At 38.1% G+C, this 22270-nt stretch overlaps 2 protein-coding genes and 1 long non-coding RNA gene across 3 annotated transcripts; 1 reads left to right on the plus strand and 2 right to left on the minus strand.

Annotated features, from left to right (window-relative positions):
• Positions 1 to 605: 605 nt before the first annotated feature.
• On the plus strand, positions 606 to 4719 carry LOC137028010 (uncharacterized). The gene is made up of 4 exons (XR_010896145.1): positions 606 to 683; positions 929 to 2044; positions 4247 to 4404; positions 4590 to 4719. It is a non-coding gene; the product is annotated as an uncharacterized lncRNA (long non-coding RNA).
• On the minus strand, positions 2779 to 4888 carry LOC137027801 (uncharacterized). The gene is made up of 3 exons (XM_067396374.1): positions 4202 to 4888; positions 3892 to 4058; positions 2779 to 3715 (listed from the first exon to the last, which is right to left on the minus strand). Exons 1-3 carry the CDS (start codon positions 4886 to 4888, stop codon positions 2779 to 2781), a joined length of 1791 nt encoding a protein of 596 aa, XP_067252475.1.
• Positions 4889 to 16329: 11441 nt separating this feature from the next.
• LOC137027941 (uncharacterized) lies at positions 16330 to 17919 on the minus strand. Its single transcript, XM_067396608.1, has 3 exons — positions 17784 to 17919; positions 17293 to 17474; positions 16330 to 17109 (listed from the first exon to the last, which is right to left on the minus strand). The coding sequence occupies exons 2-3, from the start codon at positions 17428 to 17430 to the stop codon at positions 16633 to 16635; spliced, it is 615 nt and encodes a 204-aa protein (XP_067252709.1). The 5' UTR covers positions 17431 to 17474; positions 17784 to 17919; the 3' UTR covers positions 16330 to 16632.
• Between the last annotated feature and the right edge of the window lie 4351 nt (positions 17920 to 22270).

Below are 22270 nucleotides of genomic sequence, written 5' to 3' on the forward strand. Positions count from 1 at the left end.
CACTGTAAATCAACACTGCTGCGTAAGATGCTGTGCCTGTAGCTGTTGTTATTCTGTGTTCTACATTAAAGCTTTCAATGAAAAGTTCCTTTCTTTGTCTTTATTTGTGGCCTAATGGTTAGAGTCTGACTTGAAACCCAAAGGTTGTGGGTTCGAGTCTTAGTACCGGCAGAAATTGTTGTGGGAGGAGTGAATGTACACGCAAGTAGTAAATATGATGGGTGTAGTGACTGAGACAAATCAGACACAGTTATTTGGTAATTCATCAATAGTTTAAGCCTGGAACCTGGGACCCATCCCCCGAGAAGTTCTCAGTTACCAGTTTTATTACACCAATAAATGCCACAGAGAGCAGAGACACACAAAATGTGCCTTTTTCCTGCATTATTCACACATAACACAGACTCTCTTGCATTAATGTATATGTAACCGGGTGGTAAATAACCTTAAAGTTCTTTCTCTCCTTGCATGTTAAAAATCTATTATTTTCTGATTCTCATTATTTTCAGTGTATTAAGTTAAGATAAACAGTAGTTACATGTATGTTCCTGGAGTGGTCAGCAGGTGGCACTGTGTGTGTGTTGCCTAAGAGAGTGCGCATGTGCTCTCATTCTGAAATATCCCGTTGAGATTGCGAGCAGTGCAAGCAACGCGTGTTCTCTGGAAATTGTAATCATCCACGGGTAAATACACTGATTTGTGATTATATTTTAGTTAAATACCCATTTTAGGTGTATATTTTGTTATGTTGATTTGGAGAACTGTCGTATTTGAAACGATATGTCGTGTATAATGTCCGTAATGATATGACGTCATACCATGCGGTTTAGCCCGTTTCATTTAACTTTAATAAAATGTTATGCACTTTATTTTTTATATGTTGTTGTGTTTTTCATGTGATGTGTATTTAATGTGATTCCTTACACAGTGAACAACATATGTTGGGGATTTCAGCCTTTGTAAAAGGTGAACGTGATGTTATGTAGGAGCTCATCGTTATGTGAGTGTTATTTTCTCATTTCACTCAAATGGTGTAAGTGGGTAATATAAAAATGTACTAATGTCATTTTGTTCTTTTTGTACAGTATTACCACTGCCGTATTGTATTGTAACATTTTGATTTGTGTTGCATTACTCATAAGGGTTATATTGTCTATTATTTTGCACAGATATTTTTGTAATTTTTCTATTCTCTTGCATTTTGAAAATGACACTGTAGAGCATGGAAGGTTTAATTTGTGTCATCAGCTCTGTGAAAGCACTAATTCTGTTTCTAAATTTTGTTTCACTTTTCGAGATCTTTTTGTGAACTTTCTTTTCCATTAAATTGAGGAGCTGCTTTTGATAGTTAATAATTGTCTTAAAAACACTAAATGAATAAACAACAAAATAAGTAGAACCCCTCAATGTGTTCCTGGTGGTGAATTTAAATCCCTGGTCACATATAGACAGACTGTCTATAAATGAACATGCACAATCCCAGGAAATGAAACATTATCCATTATTACTGTTGCTGGATTGCAATCATTGTATTCACATATTTATGTGTATGTTTTATTGATTCATTTAAGGTAACTTCAATCATGCCATGTTTGGTATCTACGGACTCCAACTTTCATTTCCTATTTGGTAATTTAGGTTACATGTTCCTAACTCTGTGACATGTTGGTATTATAAGAATCTAGAAGGTTCTTAGCTCAAACACCCAATCCAACGTCTTATGCTAATGTCTTGCTACAGAACAAAGACTCGTAAAAGTTTCCCTCCGAGGGGAAGACTCTTTATTGGCTCAGACACCTCAAGAGGGTGTGACATCTTCACCCCTTTTATTCACTGCTCACACGAACAAAGCCCTCTTCTTCCTTGCTTCTGGACGACCGAACAGGTCTCCTTGCGGCCGGCCGCAAGGCTGGTAGGCCCCTGGCCTACAACACCCAGCCATGTGCTCATCACCCAACAGACTGGCAACAACTTCAGACGATAACCTCAAGAGTTATCCTCAACCTGCAGATCCGACGCTCCTCAGCCTAAAGGCATCTTGCAAGTATCGTACATTTTAATGCTAAACAGCGATTTCGTATTGATTTGTAAGACGTACCTTTGCTATTGCTAAAAGAAACTGATGAGTCCTTTCCAGATTGCCTTTGACATTTCATGTAGCTCTAGTAACAGCATCTCTTCCGGTTCAACTCTATCATTACTCATTCTGACTTGTGTATGTGTGTGTGACCCTTTGTGTACGTTATGTAATGTGTTTGTTAGTTTAGTTATGTGTTTATGAGTTAGTTAATAAAGATTGTGCACGATACATGTTTGGTTCTGGCTCTGTCTGCTCATAAGTTGCCTCTTAAGTGATTAGGTCCCGATTTAGATACAGTACAATAAGAAATGCTATTTTTCCATAACCTGGAAATTAACATTACTTAGAATTAATAAACAATCAACACTGAGTGTTCACTGGACAAACAGGTTATGATTGTAATATTAATCTTAATGTAGCTACATCCAGTTAATCCGATTATCAGATTTACTTATTAATAATTAATCATAATTAATAACCATAATGAGTTATGAATAATTATTAATATTTCCCCTTTGAGTTAATTCGCTACATGGGATAGAAAGACCTAAACTGCCACTTCTTTTATTGAAGTTCTTTCAACATGAATAAAAATGAATAAAATGGGCTGGTCTTGCGCATTAAACTGCTTCACTCTGGGTCATTCTCCAGCCCTGTAATATATCAGGAATGACCCAGATGCTGATCAGGTGATTTAGCTATGGTTCCTGACTGTCAAACAGTAATCTTAAAGCTTTGAGTAAGTCCATGTTCACATTCCTTTTATCATCGCGTAAGTTCACAGTCATATAAGTTTGGTCACTTGTGTAGGCATACTGTCTTCTCCACTCTTCTGGCATTGCTGGACTTCTTGCACGGCCCAAACAAGCAGCCAGGTGCACAGTAGCTGTTTTACCATGGACCAAGAGTATAACTGATATCGCTGATATGAGTATGAGCAGGGGGATCTCTCCATATGCTTTTACCTGATCTTGTGGGACAAGATATGGGAAAATAACACGATCTTTAATATTCAGGCCTCTATTCTTCCAAAGTTTCTGAAAAAGTTTCCATACTTTTTGTTCAGGGGTCACAGGGGATAAAAGGATCAATGGGATGTTGTGGCGAGATCCTTGCATGCTATTCCAGTGATTTGGCAAAGGGTCCGGGTCACAGTAAACCCTATTTCTCATATTGCAAAGCTCTCTGTCTTCCACTTGAATGTTCCCTTGAGCAATTCCAAACGCAGCATTGGAATTAATGAAGCAGTTCCACGGAGAGTAAAGAATGGTGTCACGGATGGTAGGTTTGGGCACCAGGACACCTGCTGGCATAAATTGGTCGACTATTCTGCCATGAGACACAATCACTATGTCTATGTGTCTTCCGTCAGGACTTGTCAAATGCTCAGGAATGTGTATGTGACTTGAATCATATGTGTTAAGAATGGGACTCAATCCCTCCATACAAAATCGTAGAAGATTCAGAAATTCATTCTGATGAGTTACTCCCTGAAGCCAGGAGACAACTGTGCTGTCTCTACATGTTCCCCTGATATATGCCACTACGTTCCGTCCATTTTCATTCATGCTGAGAGAATATCCCCCCAAGTTCGTGATGAGGTTCTTCATTTTGAACAATTTTTGGATGATTTCGCTGTAATGAGAAAAGTTGTACTGTGAGTCAGTCAGTTACCTTCAGACCTTCATTATTGCAGTACTGTACAATCTCAGACAAATATAAGATGAATTGGCTTTGGCCAAGACCAAAGACAATATATTGGCCAATACATTAGTAGAAATAAAAAAATTGTAAAAAATAAAATATCATACTGCATTCCATCCAGCTGTTCCTTTAGCTTTTGTTGGCCTTCCAGTATTTCTCTGGCTGAATCCCGTAAGATCTTGCTGGCCTCCGTGACATTATTGCCTTTTATTAATTCTGCACTCTTATCAATCAGGTCATACAGACATAGGCCAAAACCAATCGCACCCAGTATCTAGAAATAAAGTCACAATCACAAAATCACTCTCTGAATTATAAGGGCAATGCAGTGAATATTTAATATTGTTCTCTTATTAAATAGACACTTTAAGAGAATCTAAAAAAGTAGCTATTTTCTTAAAATGGAATGCATGATACCCTTGATCCTGTTTTAATGCCAATGCGTCCAATGTCCTTTACCAGTTTTTTAGCAGACACCTTCAGGCTACTCGTGATCACACCGACACCAACAAGGCACAGAGCTTGGAAAATAAAGCTTTCGGCCTCGACTGGAGCCACTCCACCTGGTGTCATGTGACGAAAGAACGTGGCCCTGTTGAAATCTCTGAGAAAGTCCAGGGGTACGTGAGTATTATTCCTTCTGGCCAGAGCACACATGAGTTGAGAGGTCACCTCACACTCCAACTCATCAGCATGATCCCCGAGCTGTGCTCCTCCACACCTGTTCTTCAGACCTTGCAGTTGCATCTGAATCCTTGTCCCAACCTTCTCATCTTCTTTAATTAATTCAATAGCTTTATTAAAGGTGCTGCTGGAGATACCTGCCTCTACCAATGGGGAAGTGATGCTGACTGCAGTGCCTCCTGCTGCTGCTGCTGCTGCAACAGCAAATACAGGGAGGGCCAGACCTCCTGTCAAGAAAGTGGCAACTGCTGCTCCAGATATAGAGAGCACAGACGTAGCAGCTCCAACCACCTGAACGATGTTGCTGCCCCAGTGAACATTTTCCAGCTCTTCCGCCATTTCCGACAGCTTATCCGCACATTTTTTTCTGTTTTCCAGCCAGCAGAAGAGTGACTCACATAAAAGATCTGCTGCTGCCATGATTAGAGCAGGAACTGTGAGAAGAGAAAATGACAGATATTTCTTCAAATGGCACAATATATAATCTAAAGACAGGTGTAATTTGCAGGTGGGATGGTTGGGACATGCCCTCACCACTATTTAAGACATCGTGGCACAGATGTATAGAAAAAAACAAACAAACAAACAAAAAACATCTCTAGTTGATTAGCAATTTTGTTTGTTTGGGTTAAATAAGAGGCAATCTGGCGTTGGGATGTGTTGTTTTTGAAATCATGCCGAGTGCTTGTTCCTGCGGTTATCAGTAAACAGTGTTCTCTTGGCGCTCGTGCACACTCTTGATATACAATCACTAATCAACTTCTTTGGTTTTAATGTGGAAGAAAAAACTACCTCTGGCACTCTTAATGAAATTTCTACCACCAGCTCATAAAATGTATACATTTTATATAACAACAATTATATATTTTGGTAATTATGCCCTTTGGTTATTGGACACTATGAAATTCTTGTTCTTTATGTTTGTGACAAGCACATACAAATTATTACTTGTTTCATTGGAGTAATAATAAAGAAGCTTCTCATAGTTCTTGTATTTAAAGCCATTGTCTTCCCCATGTTCCTTTGTCGTGTATTGTAAATGTAACCTGCTGTCGGTGAGTCATTTTGTCAAGTCTTTTTATGTTCAGGTCTGCTCTAGTCAAAATCATGGCACTAAGAAAATTAAAGGTGCCCTCGAATGAAAAATTGAATTTATCTTGGCATAGTTGAATAACAAGAGTTCAGTAGGAAATGACATACAGTGAGTCTCAAACTCCATTGTTTCCTCCTTCTTATTTAAATCTCATTTGTTTAAAATACCTCCGAAGAACAGGCGAATCTCAACATAACACCGACTGTTACGTAACAGTCGGGATCATTAATATGTATGACCCCAATATTTGCATATGCCAGCTCATGTTCAAGGCATTAGACAAGGGCAGCCAGTCTGGATCTGCACAGCTGAATCATCAGACTAGGTAAGCAAGCAAGAACAATAGTGAAAAGTGGCAGATGGAGCAATAATAACTGACATGATCCATGATATCATGATATTTTTAGTGATATTTGTCAATTGTCTTTCTAAATGTTTCGTTAGCATGTTGCTAATGTACTGTTAAATGTGGTTAAAGTTACCATCGTTTCTTACTGTATTCACATAGACAAGAGCCGTCGCTATTTTCATTTTTAAACACTGTCTGTCAGTCTGTATAATTCATAAACACAACTTCATTCTTTATAAATCTCTCCAACAGTGTAGCATTAGCCGTTAGCCACAGAGCACTATCAAACTCATTCAAAATCAGAAGTAAACAATATAACAGTATACAATACTCACATAATCCGATGCATGCATGCCGCATGCATGACGAACACTTTGTAAAGATCCATTTTGAGGGTTATATTAGCTGTGTAAACTTTGTTTATGCACTGTTCAAGGCAAGCGCGAGCTCTGTGAGTGTGGACCACGGGATTTAAAGGGGCCGCAGCATAAAATCGGCGCGTTTATAATGATGCCCCAAAATAGGCAGTTAAAAAAATTAATAAAAAAAAATCTATGGGGTATTTTGATCTGAAACTTCACAGACACATTCAGGGGACACCTTAGACTTATATTACATCTTTTAAAAACATAATCTAGGGCACCTTTAACCCTAGGTAATATATTCATCTTCACGGTCAAGACTCTAGATTGCAGTGATGCAGGAAGTGTCCTCCACCTGTCAATATCTCTTTTAAGCATTTGAAAGACATTATCATAATTAATATGTACAATTTCTTTTAGAGAAGGCCGTATAAATATCCCTAGGTAAGTTATCTGATTCATAATTGGGATAACTGATGGTATCTGGGTACTCTGAGCTTTTTTGTTTAAAGGTAGAAGAGATGATTTGGACCAATTGATCCTGTATCCGGAAAATTTCCCAAAATAGTTAAATATTTCTAGTATGTTTTGGATTGCGTAGAAATCTGAAAAATACAGTAAAATGTCATCTGCGTAGAGAGATATTGCATGTTGGGTATCCTTGATTGAAATGGAACAAATTTGGTGCAAGAGGTTCGAGAGACAATGCAAATAACACTGGTGAGAGGGGGTGTAACGACGTTCGTAAATGTGGGAAGAAGGAGGCGGGAACCGGCGAACGTTCAACAAAACTTTAATTCAAAATAAACAAAGAACAAAACGAAAGTAATGCCGGCAGACCCTCGTGGATGTCTGCCGGCCACACAAACATAATAAAACATAACATAAAGTCAGGCCTGGTCCTCTCTCGTCCTCCACGGTCGTCGCTCCTCCTTTTATGCTCCCGGAGCTCCTCCGTGAGAGACTCAAGGCCGGTGCGCCTCCCAGGTGTAGCTCGTTAACTCTCGCGCCACCGGCCTCGCGCCGTTCCCTCACGGCTCTCGCCCGCCCTGGTCGCCACAGGGGGTATCCTTGCCTTGTCCCTCTCAGGATATCAAAAGGTTGGGAGTGTAAGCCATTTGTTGCTATAATTGCTGATGGATTATAATAAATTATTTGTACCATATTAATACATTTCTCATCAAAACCAGATTTATCTAACACCATCCATAAATAATCCCAATTTAATCTATCGAAAGCTTTATCTGCATCTAAAGATAAAACTGCACAAGGGAAATTTTTATCCTTACTTTCATGAATTACATGTAGCAACCGACGTATATTGTCTGCAGCCAAACAATGTGGAAATTGAAATTTTAAAAATTGCACATGTGTGGTGGCATCTCATAGGCATTTTATGACGCTCTCATCTCTCTCTCTGTGCAAGTGACAAAAATAAGATTCTGTTGAAGTAACAGTGATGTAAAAATAACAACAGAATAAACATTTTAACAGATCAAATCATAAGAGATATTGTGGACATGGGGGCTTTCCATAAACATGATTTTTTTTGTTGTATATTCTATCCCCTACACCTAAACACACCCAAGTAAACTTTCTGCATTCTTATATTTTCAAAATATCATTTAGTATAATTTATATTTTATATTTTTATAATTTATATTTTTAATTATAATTTCAATTCTTGTTTTGCTAATGGGCATAATTTGCTCAGATCAAACATTTAATGTATTACTACACAAGGGAAGGCACGAATCACACACACACAGTTTAAAAGTTTAAAATTAAATGAGGTTATCTTTCAGAGAGCAGGGAAAGCACTCCTTACTTTTTGATGTCCTTGAAATGAATGAAATGGTTTACAAATGCTATAAGTATATTAGTACAGAAATCTAAAAATCTCTTTGTCTCTCCAAGTAACTTCTTGCAACCATGCTGTGAAATCTGAGACAGAGGGGGGAGGGTGGTGGTCAGTGCAGGATAAAACGTTGTTGTTGTTTTTTTTTTCGTGCTAACGTTATTTTAAAGCAAAAATGTAAAAGTTTATATTACATCGTTTAAAAAGAAAAGATTGTTTAAATTAAATCTTTAAAGTTTTGTTTAAATGATATTTAAAGTCTTAATAAAAGGAATCTTCCAAGACAGATGACCTATGGTATAAATTATCTGACTTAAGCCTGAAGTATAATTTTTATTTATCAGTGTATGTGTAAAAATGTGGGGGTCTCACAAGCTATCTCACACAATGTATATCATTTTTAATAATTCCTTAAGGAAATCCCCGAGCATTTTCAGAGAGAGAGAAACAATGATTACATTCAGAACCTGTGATGCCTATTTTAAATGAAATGATTCTAAATGAAATATGTATAACAATTCATATCAAATATGTTACTAAAAACAATTTAAACAGTTTTAGTTATAGTTTTAGCTAAATTAATATATAAAATATAAATATATATTTAAAAAAAAATACACTTTCAGAGACCTGAGGAAGCAGTTCAAAAACTGTGCTTAGTCGTCTTAGATCTCATTCTCAATGATTCAAGTGGCATTTTTCATGTGACACAATGTTTTAAGAAATCTGTTTTTTTTATAAACAGTGGATATTTAAATCTCTAACAAGGGCTCTTGTTTAAGAAAATCTTAAAATCACACATTTTCAGAGAGAGAGAGAGCAGATGCTCCTCTGTGCTGATCCCATGAAAAAAGTTTGTCTTAAGTAAATATTTAATTTTACTCATCTTAATTCAAAGCATGATAAATGAAAATGTCAAATAAAAAGTGGTCATATGTTGTCAAACTATTATGTTGTGCATCTGACATTCTGCAGCTATGATCTATATCACACTTATAAGTTGGCCTTTGTCAGTGTGGAAACATACCCTTTACTGAAATACAAAAAATATAATGTTGTTTTTAATCCTCTATTGAAGGCAATGAAATTACCAGACATGGGGACTTGTGACTTGGTGACTTGGACTCGAGTCGACTCGAGTCGCTATTTTTATGACTTGTGACTTGACTTGACAAAAAATAAAATACTTGAGACTTGACTCGGACTTGGAAGTTAAAGACTCGGGACTTGACTTGACTTGAGACACGATGACTTGAATGACTTGAGTGGTAATCACACCATGTTTTCAGTTTGAATATAAAATATATAAATTATTTTAAAAAATAAAGTTGATTACTCAGCTGGAGCGCAGGCTGAGAATAGCGTTGTCATGACCAGGGGCGGCGCCAGCCGATTTTGCCGGGGCTCTGAATGTTTTGAGTCAAGCCCCGAATGTAATGACTGTCACTGAGCATATGAAACTGGACAATAGCCTATGCCGCCGCATTCAAACTGGCGCAGCGCTTACTTACATTAAAATGCCTAATTCAATTTATTAAACATGAAGAGGACATATACGTCTGGCAGGCAAAAGCGAAAAAGAAAGCATGAAGAAGCAAGAAGATTAAACAAAGAGCGCCATTTTTATCCAAATATTATCATGATTACAAAAGTGATATTGATTTTATTCAGCGTACAGTTTAATGAACAAGAACTTAATATCAAGTGACTTACATTTTAGACACCAAATCGTCTGTTTCGCTCTATTTCACCAACGAAAATAGTTCCAAAGTCCACAGAATTGTTTTGCGTCTCTGAGCAACACTTCCTGAGTGAATCAGCCGCTTGAATGAATCGGTTGAATCTCAATGATTCGCTCATTAACAGTGATTCGCTGCCACCTACTGGCGGGTTTAATTTCACATTTGAAGTGTCTTAAAGGTCCCATTTTTCGTGTTTTTTTGAAGCTTTGATTGTGTTTATAGTGTGCAATATAACATGTGTTCATGTTTCGTGTATAAAAAAACAGTATTTTTCACATAATTTACTTATCTGTATACCGCTGTTTCCTCTGTCATAAAAACGGGCTGATGACTTCCTTGTTCTATGAAGTCCCTCCTTCAGAAATACGTAACGAGTTCTGATTGTGCCAGCGGTTCCTGTGTTGTGATTCGACAGCAGTTTAGCGCATCTTGCCCGGAAAGGTCATGCCTCTTACCATAACGTGGAGATGCACGCGCTCAGTGTTACTGTAAACATGTCTTTAATTTTACCCTATCAATTTGAGCCGGAATCAGACCCGGTGATTGGACTGCGGGATGAAAATAACAGCGTTTCGACGACATGGCGACAAACACACTCTACAAACGCAACTCTTGTGTATTCCTGTGGGCGGAGGTTAGTCAAAAAACTGTTTTAGTGACGTCATTAAAGAAGGAAGTAGAGGGATGTAGTCCAAACTGGCCGTTCGATGTAGGCGACTTCTGTTAAATAAAATATCTCGCTTGGCATTGAACTTTGAGCTTTAAAATTTTACAGATTTTATTTATACTCTAACAACAACATTACACACTAACTAAAGTTTGAAACATGGGATCACGAAGAACGGGACCTTTAATTTTTTTTAATAATTTCAAATAACAGTAGGCTATTTAACGTTTTATATTTTCAACATTAAAACATTTTTATGCATCTGTAACTGCTCTTGACCGATTAACTTTAATAAATCTTAATCTATTCTATAATTCTATAGTTATACATTAGATTACAATTTCTGTACCTGAAAATCTCCTGTTTAAACCTACATGAAAAACTTGAAAAGCACCATTTATTTAATTTATATGTATGTTCTGTTGTATTTATTTGTGCTATTACTCTTAATTTGATTATTTGTTACTCTTTTATTACTTACTGTTTATTTGTCTAACAATATTTATAATATAAATTAATCTAGTAGCTTTTGGTGTCATAACCCTATTTATTTAGGTTAAATGTAACAAAGACAAGGGAAAAAATAAATATGCTTATTTTATAGGCCCATTTTCTTGTCTTTTACTTTTATTATTTTTTTTTTGTTGTGGGGCCAGTAAAAATTTGAACCACTGGCCCGACCGAGCCAGTAGAAAAAAATCCTTAGCGTTGAGCTAAGGATTGAGCCCTGCCTAGTTTATCCAGCTCGCATTAATATAAATAAATATCAATACATTTATTTAGTTGACATTATTTAATTAGTAAGATTTGTTGACGAATTTTGTAAATTAAAAACAATTTGTTCTGTTATGTGTTTTGACTGTGTTATATGTTGTATAATTACGTCACTAGGTAACAAAGATATTTTAACCAGAAAATCTTTTAGAAGGGCCTCATTTATGAATTTTGCCTGGGGCCCCCACTTAGTGTCGGTGCGCCTCTGCAGCTGATATTACAACTTTAGCACATTTGTCAGCTAAACATTCATTCAGTGTTTCCCAATGACCCTGTGCCACCACCACCATTTCATCATAAACCGAAAATTTAAAACACAGGCCTACAAAGCTTAAATGGTCTCTAAGTTGTATTTTACCAATGAACTAAAATCGAAACCATGATATGCCAAATACAGTGCCAAATAATGTAAATTTTCTGAACAACAATACTACAACAAAAGCTCCTTTCATGTCAGTAAAGCTGTTGTGAGAGAGAGAGAGGAGAAATGTAACAAAGTTTAATGTATGTAAACTGTGTTTGAGAGAGAGAGAGGGAGGTGTTCAGAGAGGAGTCTGTTGGATGTTAAGCTGTTATTTGTTTTATGGACTCAATGTTGAAAATTTAAAACATTTCAAACACTGTTGGCAGAAGTTAAAAATAAATAATTTTATGAAGTTACAATTTTGTTTGATTCCATGATGTATTTTACTGAACATGAGTATTTACAATGCAAATCCAAATTATTTTAATTTACTGACAGTTACATATATATCTTGTCTTTCCACTTTATTAAGATCAGATTCTGCAGGTAAAATTACAATAATAAGGTGACTTGACTTGGACTTGACTTGACCTACTACAGGACTTGACTTGACTTGACATAGCTTGTGACTTGACTTGACTTGACTTGCCCAAGATACTTGGGACTTACTTGAGAGTTGAAGGTTAAGACTTGAGACTTACTTGAGACTTGCACATGTGTGACTTGGTCCCATCTCTGGAAATTACCACATTTAATGTCTAGAAAAGTACTAAAGACAATGTTAAAACAGTCATGTGACTGCAGTGGTTCAACCTTAAGAGACGAGAATACTTTTTGTGTGCAAAAACAAAACAAAAATAACCACTTTATTCAACAATCTCTTCTCTTCTGTGTCATTCTCATACGTTGTTTACGTCCAGCACTTCCAGGTTCATCGTCAGAACGCTGACTCATTATTGGCCGGCTCCTGCGTCAGTGTCACACCCGTGCGTCGTGCTGATTTAATAGATTGCACTAAATCCAATGAAACCTGGACAATGCAGATAGCCTACATAATCTCTGTTATCACATAAAAAATTGGTTCTGTTCAGACTTTCTGCTAAAATGAAGGTTTTTCTGTTAATTGACCTTGGGTGGTTTGATCTGATGATTGGTACTGTGAGGACCCAAGCACTGGCTGCAACCTGCAGCTATTTTGGCCAACCACCAAAGCTGATTGCACAACCAACCAAAGAATACTCCGCTGCATTTTGTATTGTATTATGTATTACCCATTTCCAGCCCTGTGGGGCGGAGTCCTAAATGGCTCTGTGTGTGTGGCTTGCTGTCTGCTCCCTGGTGTGTCTCTTGGCCTGAATTCAAAAATTAAAAAAAAAAAAATCCTGACGTTTTTACTGATCAGATAGGCCTGGCTATCTGATTTATTTACACTTGGTCGCATAAATGTGTGATATAAATCCGATCTTCAGTCCCCTATGCAGATTTCATGGAGTTCACGTCACCGAAAGCAACAAATATGAGCTGCATTTTATTGATCATCAGCTAATTTCAAAATCAAAGACGACAATAGGAGAGAGAGCGTACAGCACTGGTAAGATCATTCAGTCTCATTACTTTTAATGAAGATGATTGTGTTGTGTGCAGGCCCAGATTAACACAGTGTAGTGCCCTAGGGTGACCATATTTGAAGTGCCCCCCCAACAAAAAATAAATAAGCAAGCCCAAGAAAGACAGAAAGACTGTTGCAATCAAGCAATCATATTAAAAGTTGAATTCAGCACCACAGACGCGCGCAGCAGCAAAACACACACACTGAACTTAACAAGCTTCTAAGCAACCATTTAAAAGAGAAAACCGTCCCACAAATTTCAAATCGACAACAGCGTCACATATTTGCCGATAAATAATGGTAAAAAAAAGCCTTAAGCAGAAAATCTTTTTTCTAGAATTTGTGCATGCAAAATCGTCAATTAATTCTGCCTTCACGTGCTATTGGAATTGTCGTAAATACGAGCTTCCTAGGTAAAAAAAATTGCACATGAACATTTACATAGGCCTATGTGTGTAATCATTTGAAGCGTATTGTACGTTTTATACACAGCGAAATTTGGACAATCCGGCTCTGGTTGTGTGTCTCCGTCTTAAGGCCGGAACACACCAAGCCGACGGCGACAAACTAGTGGCGACGAAAGCAGACTGCGGGGTCGGCTGGCGTCGGCTGGCGTCGGCAGCGTCTGGGTCCAAAGTTGCCCTGACACACCAAGCCGACGTTCGACAGCCGACGGCCAAATAGCACGTCCGTTCTGCGCCTGCGTGAGATGAAATGCCTTTCCATGCCAGCAGGTGGCAGTAGTTTGTGTTCGTTGCTATGGTTCGTTGCTAGGGAGACCGGAAGAGCTACAGGGATACAAAACATAAACAAAGGTGCATGAAAAACCAGTTCTCGCTCATCACATACGGATTCGTGTTATTTCAAAAATGTCCGACACGTTGCAAATGGCACTGGCTTTGTCAGCCCTTGGTCTTTTGCTTGTGGAAGAGGAAAAGAAGAAGCGGATGAGAAAAATACGGAGAAAGCGCACTAAATGGGTGAAACCATGGATACTCCAGAGACAGGCCCAAGGTGCTTTCCCGAACCTGTGTCGAGAGCTCGAGTTACAGGAAACTTGTGGTTTTAAAAATTTCGCTCGGCTTTTCCCACTCAATTTCACATGTTAAAGAACTTATTAGTCCAATCATACAGAGAACAAACACGAACTACCGGGATTGTATCTCCGTGGGGGAACGTCTGATGATTACACTACGGTTCTTGGCAACAGGTAAGGTTATTCGTTGTTTGAACATTTCATTAAAACACCTTTTCAGTTGTGTTTATTTTGGTGTATTATGAAGCATTATAAAAGTGAAAAGAATTTTATTATTTTGTATCCAGTTGTAGCCTACTTTAAAAAGACACAATGTATAAAACATTATTATGGTTGTTTGTAGCACAATGTCTTTAATAACTGATAAAAAAAATATTTGCTTTAATGTAGTGTAGTACAAATGCATTAAAAGTGTTAGATTTGACTCTGTAAAAGGTGTGGAAAATTAATAGTGGAGTTATGTGTTTGTAATCTTTGCAGGAGAAAGCTTCAAGAGCCTTTCTTACAAATTCCGGGTGGGAATGTCCACAATTAAGCTCTTTGTTCCTGAAACCTGTGCAGCAATCTACCAAGTCTTAAAAGAGAAATACCTAAAGGTATACATGTATCTGTTTAATGTTTTTTGTTTTAGCCCTGTAAATGAGCAATTTTTTTGATCTCTCGGATATTGTTTTAGGAGGCCTCTGATGTAGAAATTAAAGATTTTTAAATTTTTTACATTTTAATAAGGGTAATTTTAGGGTCTTATATTGTAGTAGATAAACTGAAAGAATAGACAGGATGGTAGACCATGTGTTGAGGGCAGAGATCTAAGTATTATCCATCAAATTATAATTTCAGTGCAAATAAAATTCCACTACTACATTCAAACAATACAGTCTGGCTGGCCTATTATGCTCTCTACTTATCATACTAAAAGAACACATTCATCCCCCCAGAGCACTTACAGGTTCATATTCAAGACCATTCATACCTGTCCCTGAACAATGAAACAGGCATCTCCCCCAAAATCCAAAACATAAAGAGCCTAATGCTGACCTATAAACACTTCTTCAACCCAATAGCATTGTGAGGACGAACAATAGAACCCATTAACTATGTAAATGTGATCTTGAGAGAAAAAAACATTTGCAGGCATTTTTTTTTTAAATTTTTGAAAGTGATGTTGTAATTCTGCAGAAGTGGGCTTTGCAGGGTTAATTCAAGAATGTCAAAATCACTGAGTTATTAATGGTCTGACGAGTTAAACTAATTTCTTTTAATTATATTGTTTTTTAGTGCCCAGACACAGTGGAAGAGTGGCAGCAAGTAGCCGTTGGATTCCAGAATCAGTGGCATTTCCCAAATTGCCTGGGTGCTCTGGATGGAAAGCACATTAACATTCGTCCCCCTCCAGGATCTGGATCTAAATTCTTCAACTACAAGCATACATTCTCAATAGTGCTTATGGCACTGGTAGACAGCAACTACAGATTTCTGTATGTTGATGTGGGCTGCAACGGGCGCATTTCAGATGGTGGAGTGTTTGGGGGATGCTCATTGCAGGATGCCTTGGAGAAAAGAACATCCAACATTCCTGCACCTGCACCACTTCCTGAATCAGACCAGCTGGCCCCTTACTGCATTGTGGCTGATGAGGCATTCCCCTTAAAGGAATACCTCATGAAGCCATACCCAGAACTCGCAAGCTGTCTGTAGAGCAACGCATATTCAATTACAGACTTTCGCGAGCTCGAAGGGTGGTTGAAAATGCATTTGGCATCCTGGCAAATCGTTTTCGCGTCCTACTAACCACCATTAATATTCAAAGCACTGCCAAAGTGGAGGACATTGTTTTGTCTTGCTGTGCTCTGCACAACTTTCTGCGCAAAGAGTGCTGTGAAGTGTACATGGCAGGAATCGACCAGGAAGAACAAGATCATGACACTGTCCCTGGAAGATGGAGAGAAGACCCTGGCCTACAGCAGGCCTCTCTGCCACGCACAACCAACAGTACAACACACGCCAAACAGCTCAGGGATAAACTGTGCCAGTACTTTAATTCGGACACCGGTGCAGTGCCCTTTCAGTGGGGCAAAATATAAGCATGTAGCAAACTTGTTTCTTTCCCCCTTGACCTTGGTTTATGTTTTATAACAATGGTGTGAATTTGCAAAATAAAGTTTATATTTTTACATCATTGTGTTTTGTGATTTTTTTTTTACATAAAGAACAGTGAAGTACCTTTTACACAAAGTCAGTGTTTTATTTTCAAATGTGCAAAAATAGCATTAAGGTAATTTACAGAAAAATATCAACAGTTGGTATTTAAAATAAATAAAATGTACAGAAATATAAACTTTGCATAAGTACTCTAATATAACGTACAACTAAGCGTGACATATTTACTAAATGCTACAATATCTGTTTACAATTTTGCTACATAAAAAATTACAAGTGTGTATACTGATTGGAAGATGCATCCAGTGCATGGTTGTGGCCCACTGAATATTTGAAAATGCAATTATCAACCTCATGCTGGAAATGTGGCAGTAGATGTGGTGGCAAATTCCGCATTCTGTGTTCAAGATTTTTGCAGTAAGCTGAGATGGCATCATTGGTGTTTTCCTGTGATGCCAACTTTTCCAGAGTTTTGCCGATGGTGCGCATCAAGTTTGTGGATTCCTCGCTGGAGGATTCGTCTTGCATCTTCCTGCGCTTCCCTGGAGGCTTTGGTTTTATGTTGGAGCTTTGCAAATGGTCCTTTCTCATGGCTGTGGACTCAGTTCCACAGATGGTGGATTCAGCCAAGGGTGTACTTGACCGTAGGTCAGCATCACTGAAGCTGGGGTCTTCATGGGTGCCAGTCCAGGTGTCACTGTTGGTACCATCTGAGGGTGAACAGGAATCACTATCAGCCGCAGGTTCCTTAAAAAACATAAGATACAAATGTGACAAGTTAATGTAATGGCTTGACTTAATATGCGGAGTTACTTGTGAATAGACTCTTTTAAAGAAGCACTTGCCATCTTACAAAAAGCAAAATGTTTATTTTATTCTGAAATTAAACAATAAATAAATAAATAAATATAAATATATTTGTTTATTTACCATGATCATTAGATTTGAAGTGCTCTCCTTCCTTTTTGTGTGAGGCTCTAGAAACTGCAGGCGGTTCAGGATCCATTGCTGCCTGCCAGTCTTCTGAGCTCCAGAACTTCCTGAGGGTCCTTGTTTCTTATAACGCATGTATTGGGTTCGCAATGAATCCCACCGCTTCTTGAGCTCTTTTTCTGAGGGACAAAGTAAAATTTTGTAAGCATTAAGTGTTATGGCTGCTTATTTTGTCACTTTAATGAGTATTTGTTATGCCAACAAATGTTACTTTTTGCTGTATTGTTAATTATATTATTAACAATTTGATTAACTTTAATATTATTATGAAATATGAGATGCTAGCACAGCACATATTAATTACTGTCTGTTTCCATAAACAAACTTAGTTTGGTACACACAAAACACTAAAATGGTTATATTAGTTTTACTATGGACTATTGAACAATTACAAACAAGCTTTCTCAATTGCCAAAAGGAAATCTTACCTGATATGACGAGTTTATTTTCGATCTCACGCCACAGTTCAGCTTTCAGCACACGGTTGACATAACATTTTCCGTAATGTCATACAAACCCGGCCTTTCCTGGATCATGTTGATCAATTCGTCTTCACTTGCCTCGTTCCAGATAGCCATGTCTTTCACGTACCTAAGGTAAACAATGTGTGTTCCCTCTTGACTTCGTCGTTTACTTGCTTCGTCACTTCCGTTTTTCTTTTCTCATGCACTGGTTCGCTAGCTGAACAGCCAATCAGAATGATCATATGGCCCGACGGCCCGACGAGGTCCAACGCCGATTCAACATTTCGAATCGGCCGAAACAAAGCCGACGAGGACCAACTTCAGCCGACGGTGCAGAACACACCGAGGAAACTTAGTCGGCCGACGAAGAAAAACTGCCCGACGGCCGACCGTCGGCTTGGTGTGTTCCGGCCTTTACTTTCAGTTTCAGTTTCAGCAGTTTGGGCGTCGGCTTGATGAAGAGATGCTCAGCTGCTCGTCTGCAGTGATGTGTGATGCAGTCTGACTATAACATGTTATTTAGACTATAACATGCTCTCACACGTTTATTTTCTAGCACTTTTGGGAGGAGTGAAATTTACATGTGTGGTTTCAACAACCAGATGCATTTAGACCTGTTCAGTTTCTGGACCCAGACCACCTCCTGAAGAGGTTTGAACGATCGGATTTTAGGGCATTTATACCTGGTCTTTTCATGAACGGACAGCTATCCCATCAGAGAAAACGCATTAAGTGACCAGTGCAAACGTGAGTTTTTGGCTTCTTTTATTCTAAGCTGTTTCGACGCTTATAGCTATATGAGCACGTTTAAATGCGTTTCAAATATTTAAAATTTTCAAATCTCTGCTGATGAGCTGTTTAACCAAGTTCAGAGAAGCCCATATTACTCTCCCACTCCCTTTCTGGAGTCATGTTTGCGCCGAACTCCATGCTCCTTACCTGGTAAAAGATTCCGCAAAAGCCGGGGGAAATGGGGAGGCTTTGCCGTCAAGATCAAGATCAAGATCCTGTTGGAATCAAAAAGAGAGTTTAGTCAGCTGTCCCAGCACCGCTCGCCTCTTCTTCGTCGGTGGCGTGTGCGCGCAATCTCTGCTAACTGCGACAGATGGCCACAGGGTGTTACGAGATTTTTCGTTTCGGTATCATCAGGCGGACATAATATGAATATTCATGAGATTTCTCCGCATGGGCGTTCCGCGTGAAAGTGAAACTGATAGTCAGCGCTTCTCAAATCTCCACACGTTTTAGGATTATTGAGAAAAGGATTAAAACACATGGTTGGCATTGTGTTGTTTGCATATTGACATTCTTTTGTCTCCTTTGCTATTAATTACTTACAAGAGTGAAAACCAGTGGTGCAAATTAACTATAATATCATTGGTAAAAGTAATTAATATAATGTCCTAATTGTCTGCCCAGGGTCACGACAAACTATAGTTACATGTCATCAACATCTGGTGATATTGGAGATGGATGAGGCAACAATAACAAATGAATTAAAAAATATGGAAAACTACCTCAGGGTCTTTCCTGAAAGAAGAGAGGGGAAAAAAGAGAGAAAAAAAGCGTTTCTCAGAAAAGCCAAAACCTGTGAGTATATGTATGCGTATTCTGTACCTGTTTAATGGTTTCTCTAAACCACGATTTGTCACTTTTAGATGAAGTTTTGCATTACATAAAGTCAAAAGAAGGTGCTCTGGCAAAAGTCATATTGAGTGCCTCAGGTCTGGGCAGATGAGAATGAGGTTGTTTTATTTTGTTCACAATTCCATAAAAGTTACAAAATTACTTAAATTCTTAAATTTGCTGCAGGTTATCAATGCTTACCTCACTTGCCTGACAAACCGCTATGCAGGGAAGGCGTTTGTCATGCATTTGTTTGAAATACTGCATGCACAGAATCTGATATTGCACTGATGCGAGATGACACTGGACAACACCCGCTGAGAGAATGAGGGGTTTTTTTAGCTTTAAATTTGGTTAACAGATGTATGTCATGACCATATGTATAAAATTACCTTGATAAATTTGCTTCCACAGAAGACTTAAATAACTTGTGCCTGGCTTCTTGTGATAAATATCTGCATACACAGGACACTTGGGTATATTGAAGTGAGAATATAATTTATATGAAAAAAAAAAATGCTATCTGACATAATTTTTTAAGGTTACATTCTCGTGATAATCTTTTAAAGATTCAATGTGACAGCTGCACTGACTCATACATTATCTTCCACCACAAATGCTTCTTCATCAGAATCAGAAAGAGCTTTATTGTGTGTATTTGCACACACAAGGAATTTGTGTTGGTACTGAAGCTTCTAATACACAAATACAAATACAAATACAGGAAATATAGTAATACATTTAAGAATAGAAAATCTAAAACATATAAAGATGCAGTTAGGTTTAGTCATATTAAACATTCACAGATTATGAACATTTACAGTATTATGAATAACATGAATAAATATCAACTAAATTTGGATAGGTATTGCACGTACAGGCATAAGCTTTGGGAACAGGCTTAGGAGGGTTACTTTAAAAATGTATTCCACTACAGTTACAAATTACTTCATAAACAAATATTCAGTAACGTAATCCAAGTACCACAATATGAAAGTAATGTAATCTGATTACTTTTGGATTACTTCAAGGTCACATATTTAAAGAAAGAAAGAAATTTTAATTATTTCTTCTCAAATTCTGCAAGTTTTGAAATGTTACACATTCCATACTTTTGAATGGGTCTCAACAATAAAAATATTTTAAAAATCTGATAAATTATCTATTGCAATATTATTATCATTGTTGTTGTTTAGAGCTTAAAAATATAAAAGTCACATCAGATCATAACCAAACTGAACAAGCTCGGATCAGACATTTCTGTTCATGTTTGTTCTGCTTTAATGTTTAGCATTTTGGTTACTATTAAAATCTATTAAAACTAAGCAATTCCTGTCTCATTTCCACAGTTCGGGAATACACAGCTCTGAATATATAGAGGCAATGTAAAGGGATATTCAGACATCTAGTGGCTACAGTATGGTATTACAGATTATTTTTTAGTCGTTTGATAAAGAAAATGTTTTCATTGCTGGAAGGCAGAGTTCACACTGTACAACCATGTCGTTTGCATTTTCTTCTTAGAAAGAAAAAACAATAGCAGTGAAATTTCCATGAATTGAAAGCGTTTTTCCCTGCGGACAGCATCGTTTCAACTAGCAGCAGTGATTCAGTCTACATCTGAGGAGATTGTAGACGGGTGTTATTTGCGCATGCACCAGCGGGTGGCTCATGTGAGTCATCACTGGCAACAGAACCAGGAAATACTGTATAATCAAGCAGCGCTTAATATGTATTTGTTTAGTTTTAAATGAAACAATTGTAATCCTGATAGTATTCCCCCTTTTTTCAAAATGTAACTGTAATCTGATTACTACGTTTTTTGACGTAACTGTAACTAATTACAGTTACTGGATTTTTGTATCCTGATTACGTAACGCCGTTACATTCCGTTACTCCTCAACCCTGTTTGGGAGGCACTAACTGTTCAAGAGGGAAATAGCCTGTGAGAAGAAGCTGTTCCTGTGCCTAGATGTTCTAGTGCTCAGTGATCTGAATCGCTGTCCAGACTGCAACAGTTCAAACAGGTTGTGGCCGTTTTTCACTATGGAATCAATGTGACAGTCCCACTTCAGGTCCTGAGAAATACCTGAATGACTCCACTGCTTCCACGGTGCAGTTCATGATGAAGAGTGGGGGGAGTGCGGGGGGTTTCTCCTAAAGTCCACTGTCATCTTCTACTGTTTTGAGCGTGTTCAGCTCCAGGTTGTCATGAGGCACCAGACAGCCATCTCTACTGTCTGTATGCAGACTCATCACCATTGTGGTGTCGTCAGAAGACTTCAGGATCTTAATAGAGGTTCAGTCTTACAGTGAGAAGAGCAATGAGGAGAGAACACATCCCTGAGGAGCTCCAGTGCTGATGGTGAGAGTCCTGGATGAGTGAGAGTTTTTCCAGCCTCATCAGCTGCTGCCTGTCTGTCAGGAAACTGGTGATCCACTGACAGATTGGGGTTGGCATGGAGAGCTGGGTCACTTTGGATGATAGGAGATCAGGCATGATGGTTTTGAAGGCTGAGTTGAAATTTTCATAACAACAGAATAGGTTTTGTAGAAAATTGTTTATTAGAAAATTGTCAAAGTTAAAATGAAGTTATTTGGACACTGTTATTTGAAATCAGCCCAAAGAAACCCACCCCTCTCTTCATTGCTCTGCCTCCAAAACTCTCACTCCAATCCTAACCACCCTGCACTGAGTCAGTCTCAAACAGCCTGATCGCTGCTGGCATGTGAGGCGAGTGCACTGTCAATGACACTAAACACCTCATTCTCTACTGGACATCAGTGCGCAGTGGTTTAACTGCAGGACTCTCACTGTCTGGCCA

Source organism: Chanodichthys erythropterus, chromosome 1, assembly GCF_024489055.1.
Source record: "Chanodichthys erythropterus isolate Z2021 chromosome 1, ASM2448905v1, whole genome shotgun sequence".
Taxonomy (NCBI): Eukaryota; Metazoa; Chordata; class Actinopteri; order Cypriniformes; family Xenocyprididae; genus Chanodichthys; species Chanodichthys erythropterus.

Excerpts from the sequence above, each read along its gene's own strand:
- LOC137027801 (XM_067396374.1), bottom strand. The coding sequence starts at position 4,888 with ATGGCAGCAGCAGATCTTTTATGTGAGTCACTCTTCTGCTGGCTGGAA. Across the intron at positions 4,059-4,201 it reads GCATTAAAACAGGATCAAGG|ATACTGGGTGCGATTGGTTT; the intron begins GTATCATGCATT and ends CTTTATTTCTAG. Across the intron at positions 3,716-3,891 it reads GAACAGCTGGATGGAATGCA|CGAAATCATCCAAAAATTGT; the intron begins GTATGATATTTT and ends TTCTCATTACAG.
- LOC137027941 (XM_067396608.1), bottom strand. The coding sequence starts at position 17,430 with ATGCGTTATAAGAAACAAGGACCCTCAGGAAGTTCTGGAGCTCAGAAG. Across the intron at positions 17,110-17,292 it reads CTTCAAATCTAATGATCATG|GAACCTGCGGCTGATAGTGA; the intron begins GTAAATAAACAA and ends ATGTTTTTTAAG.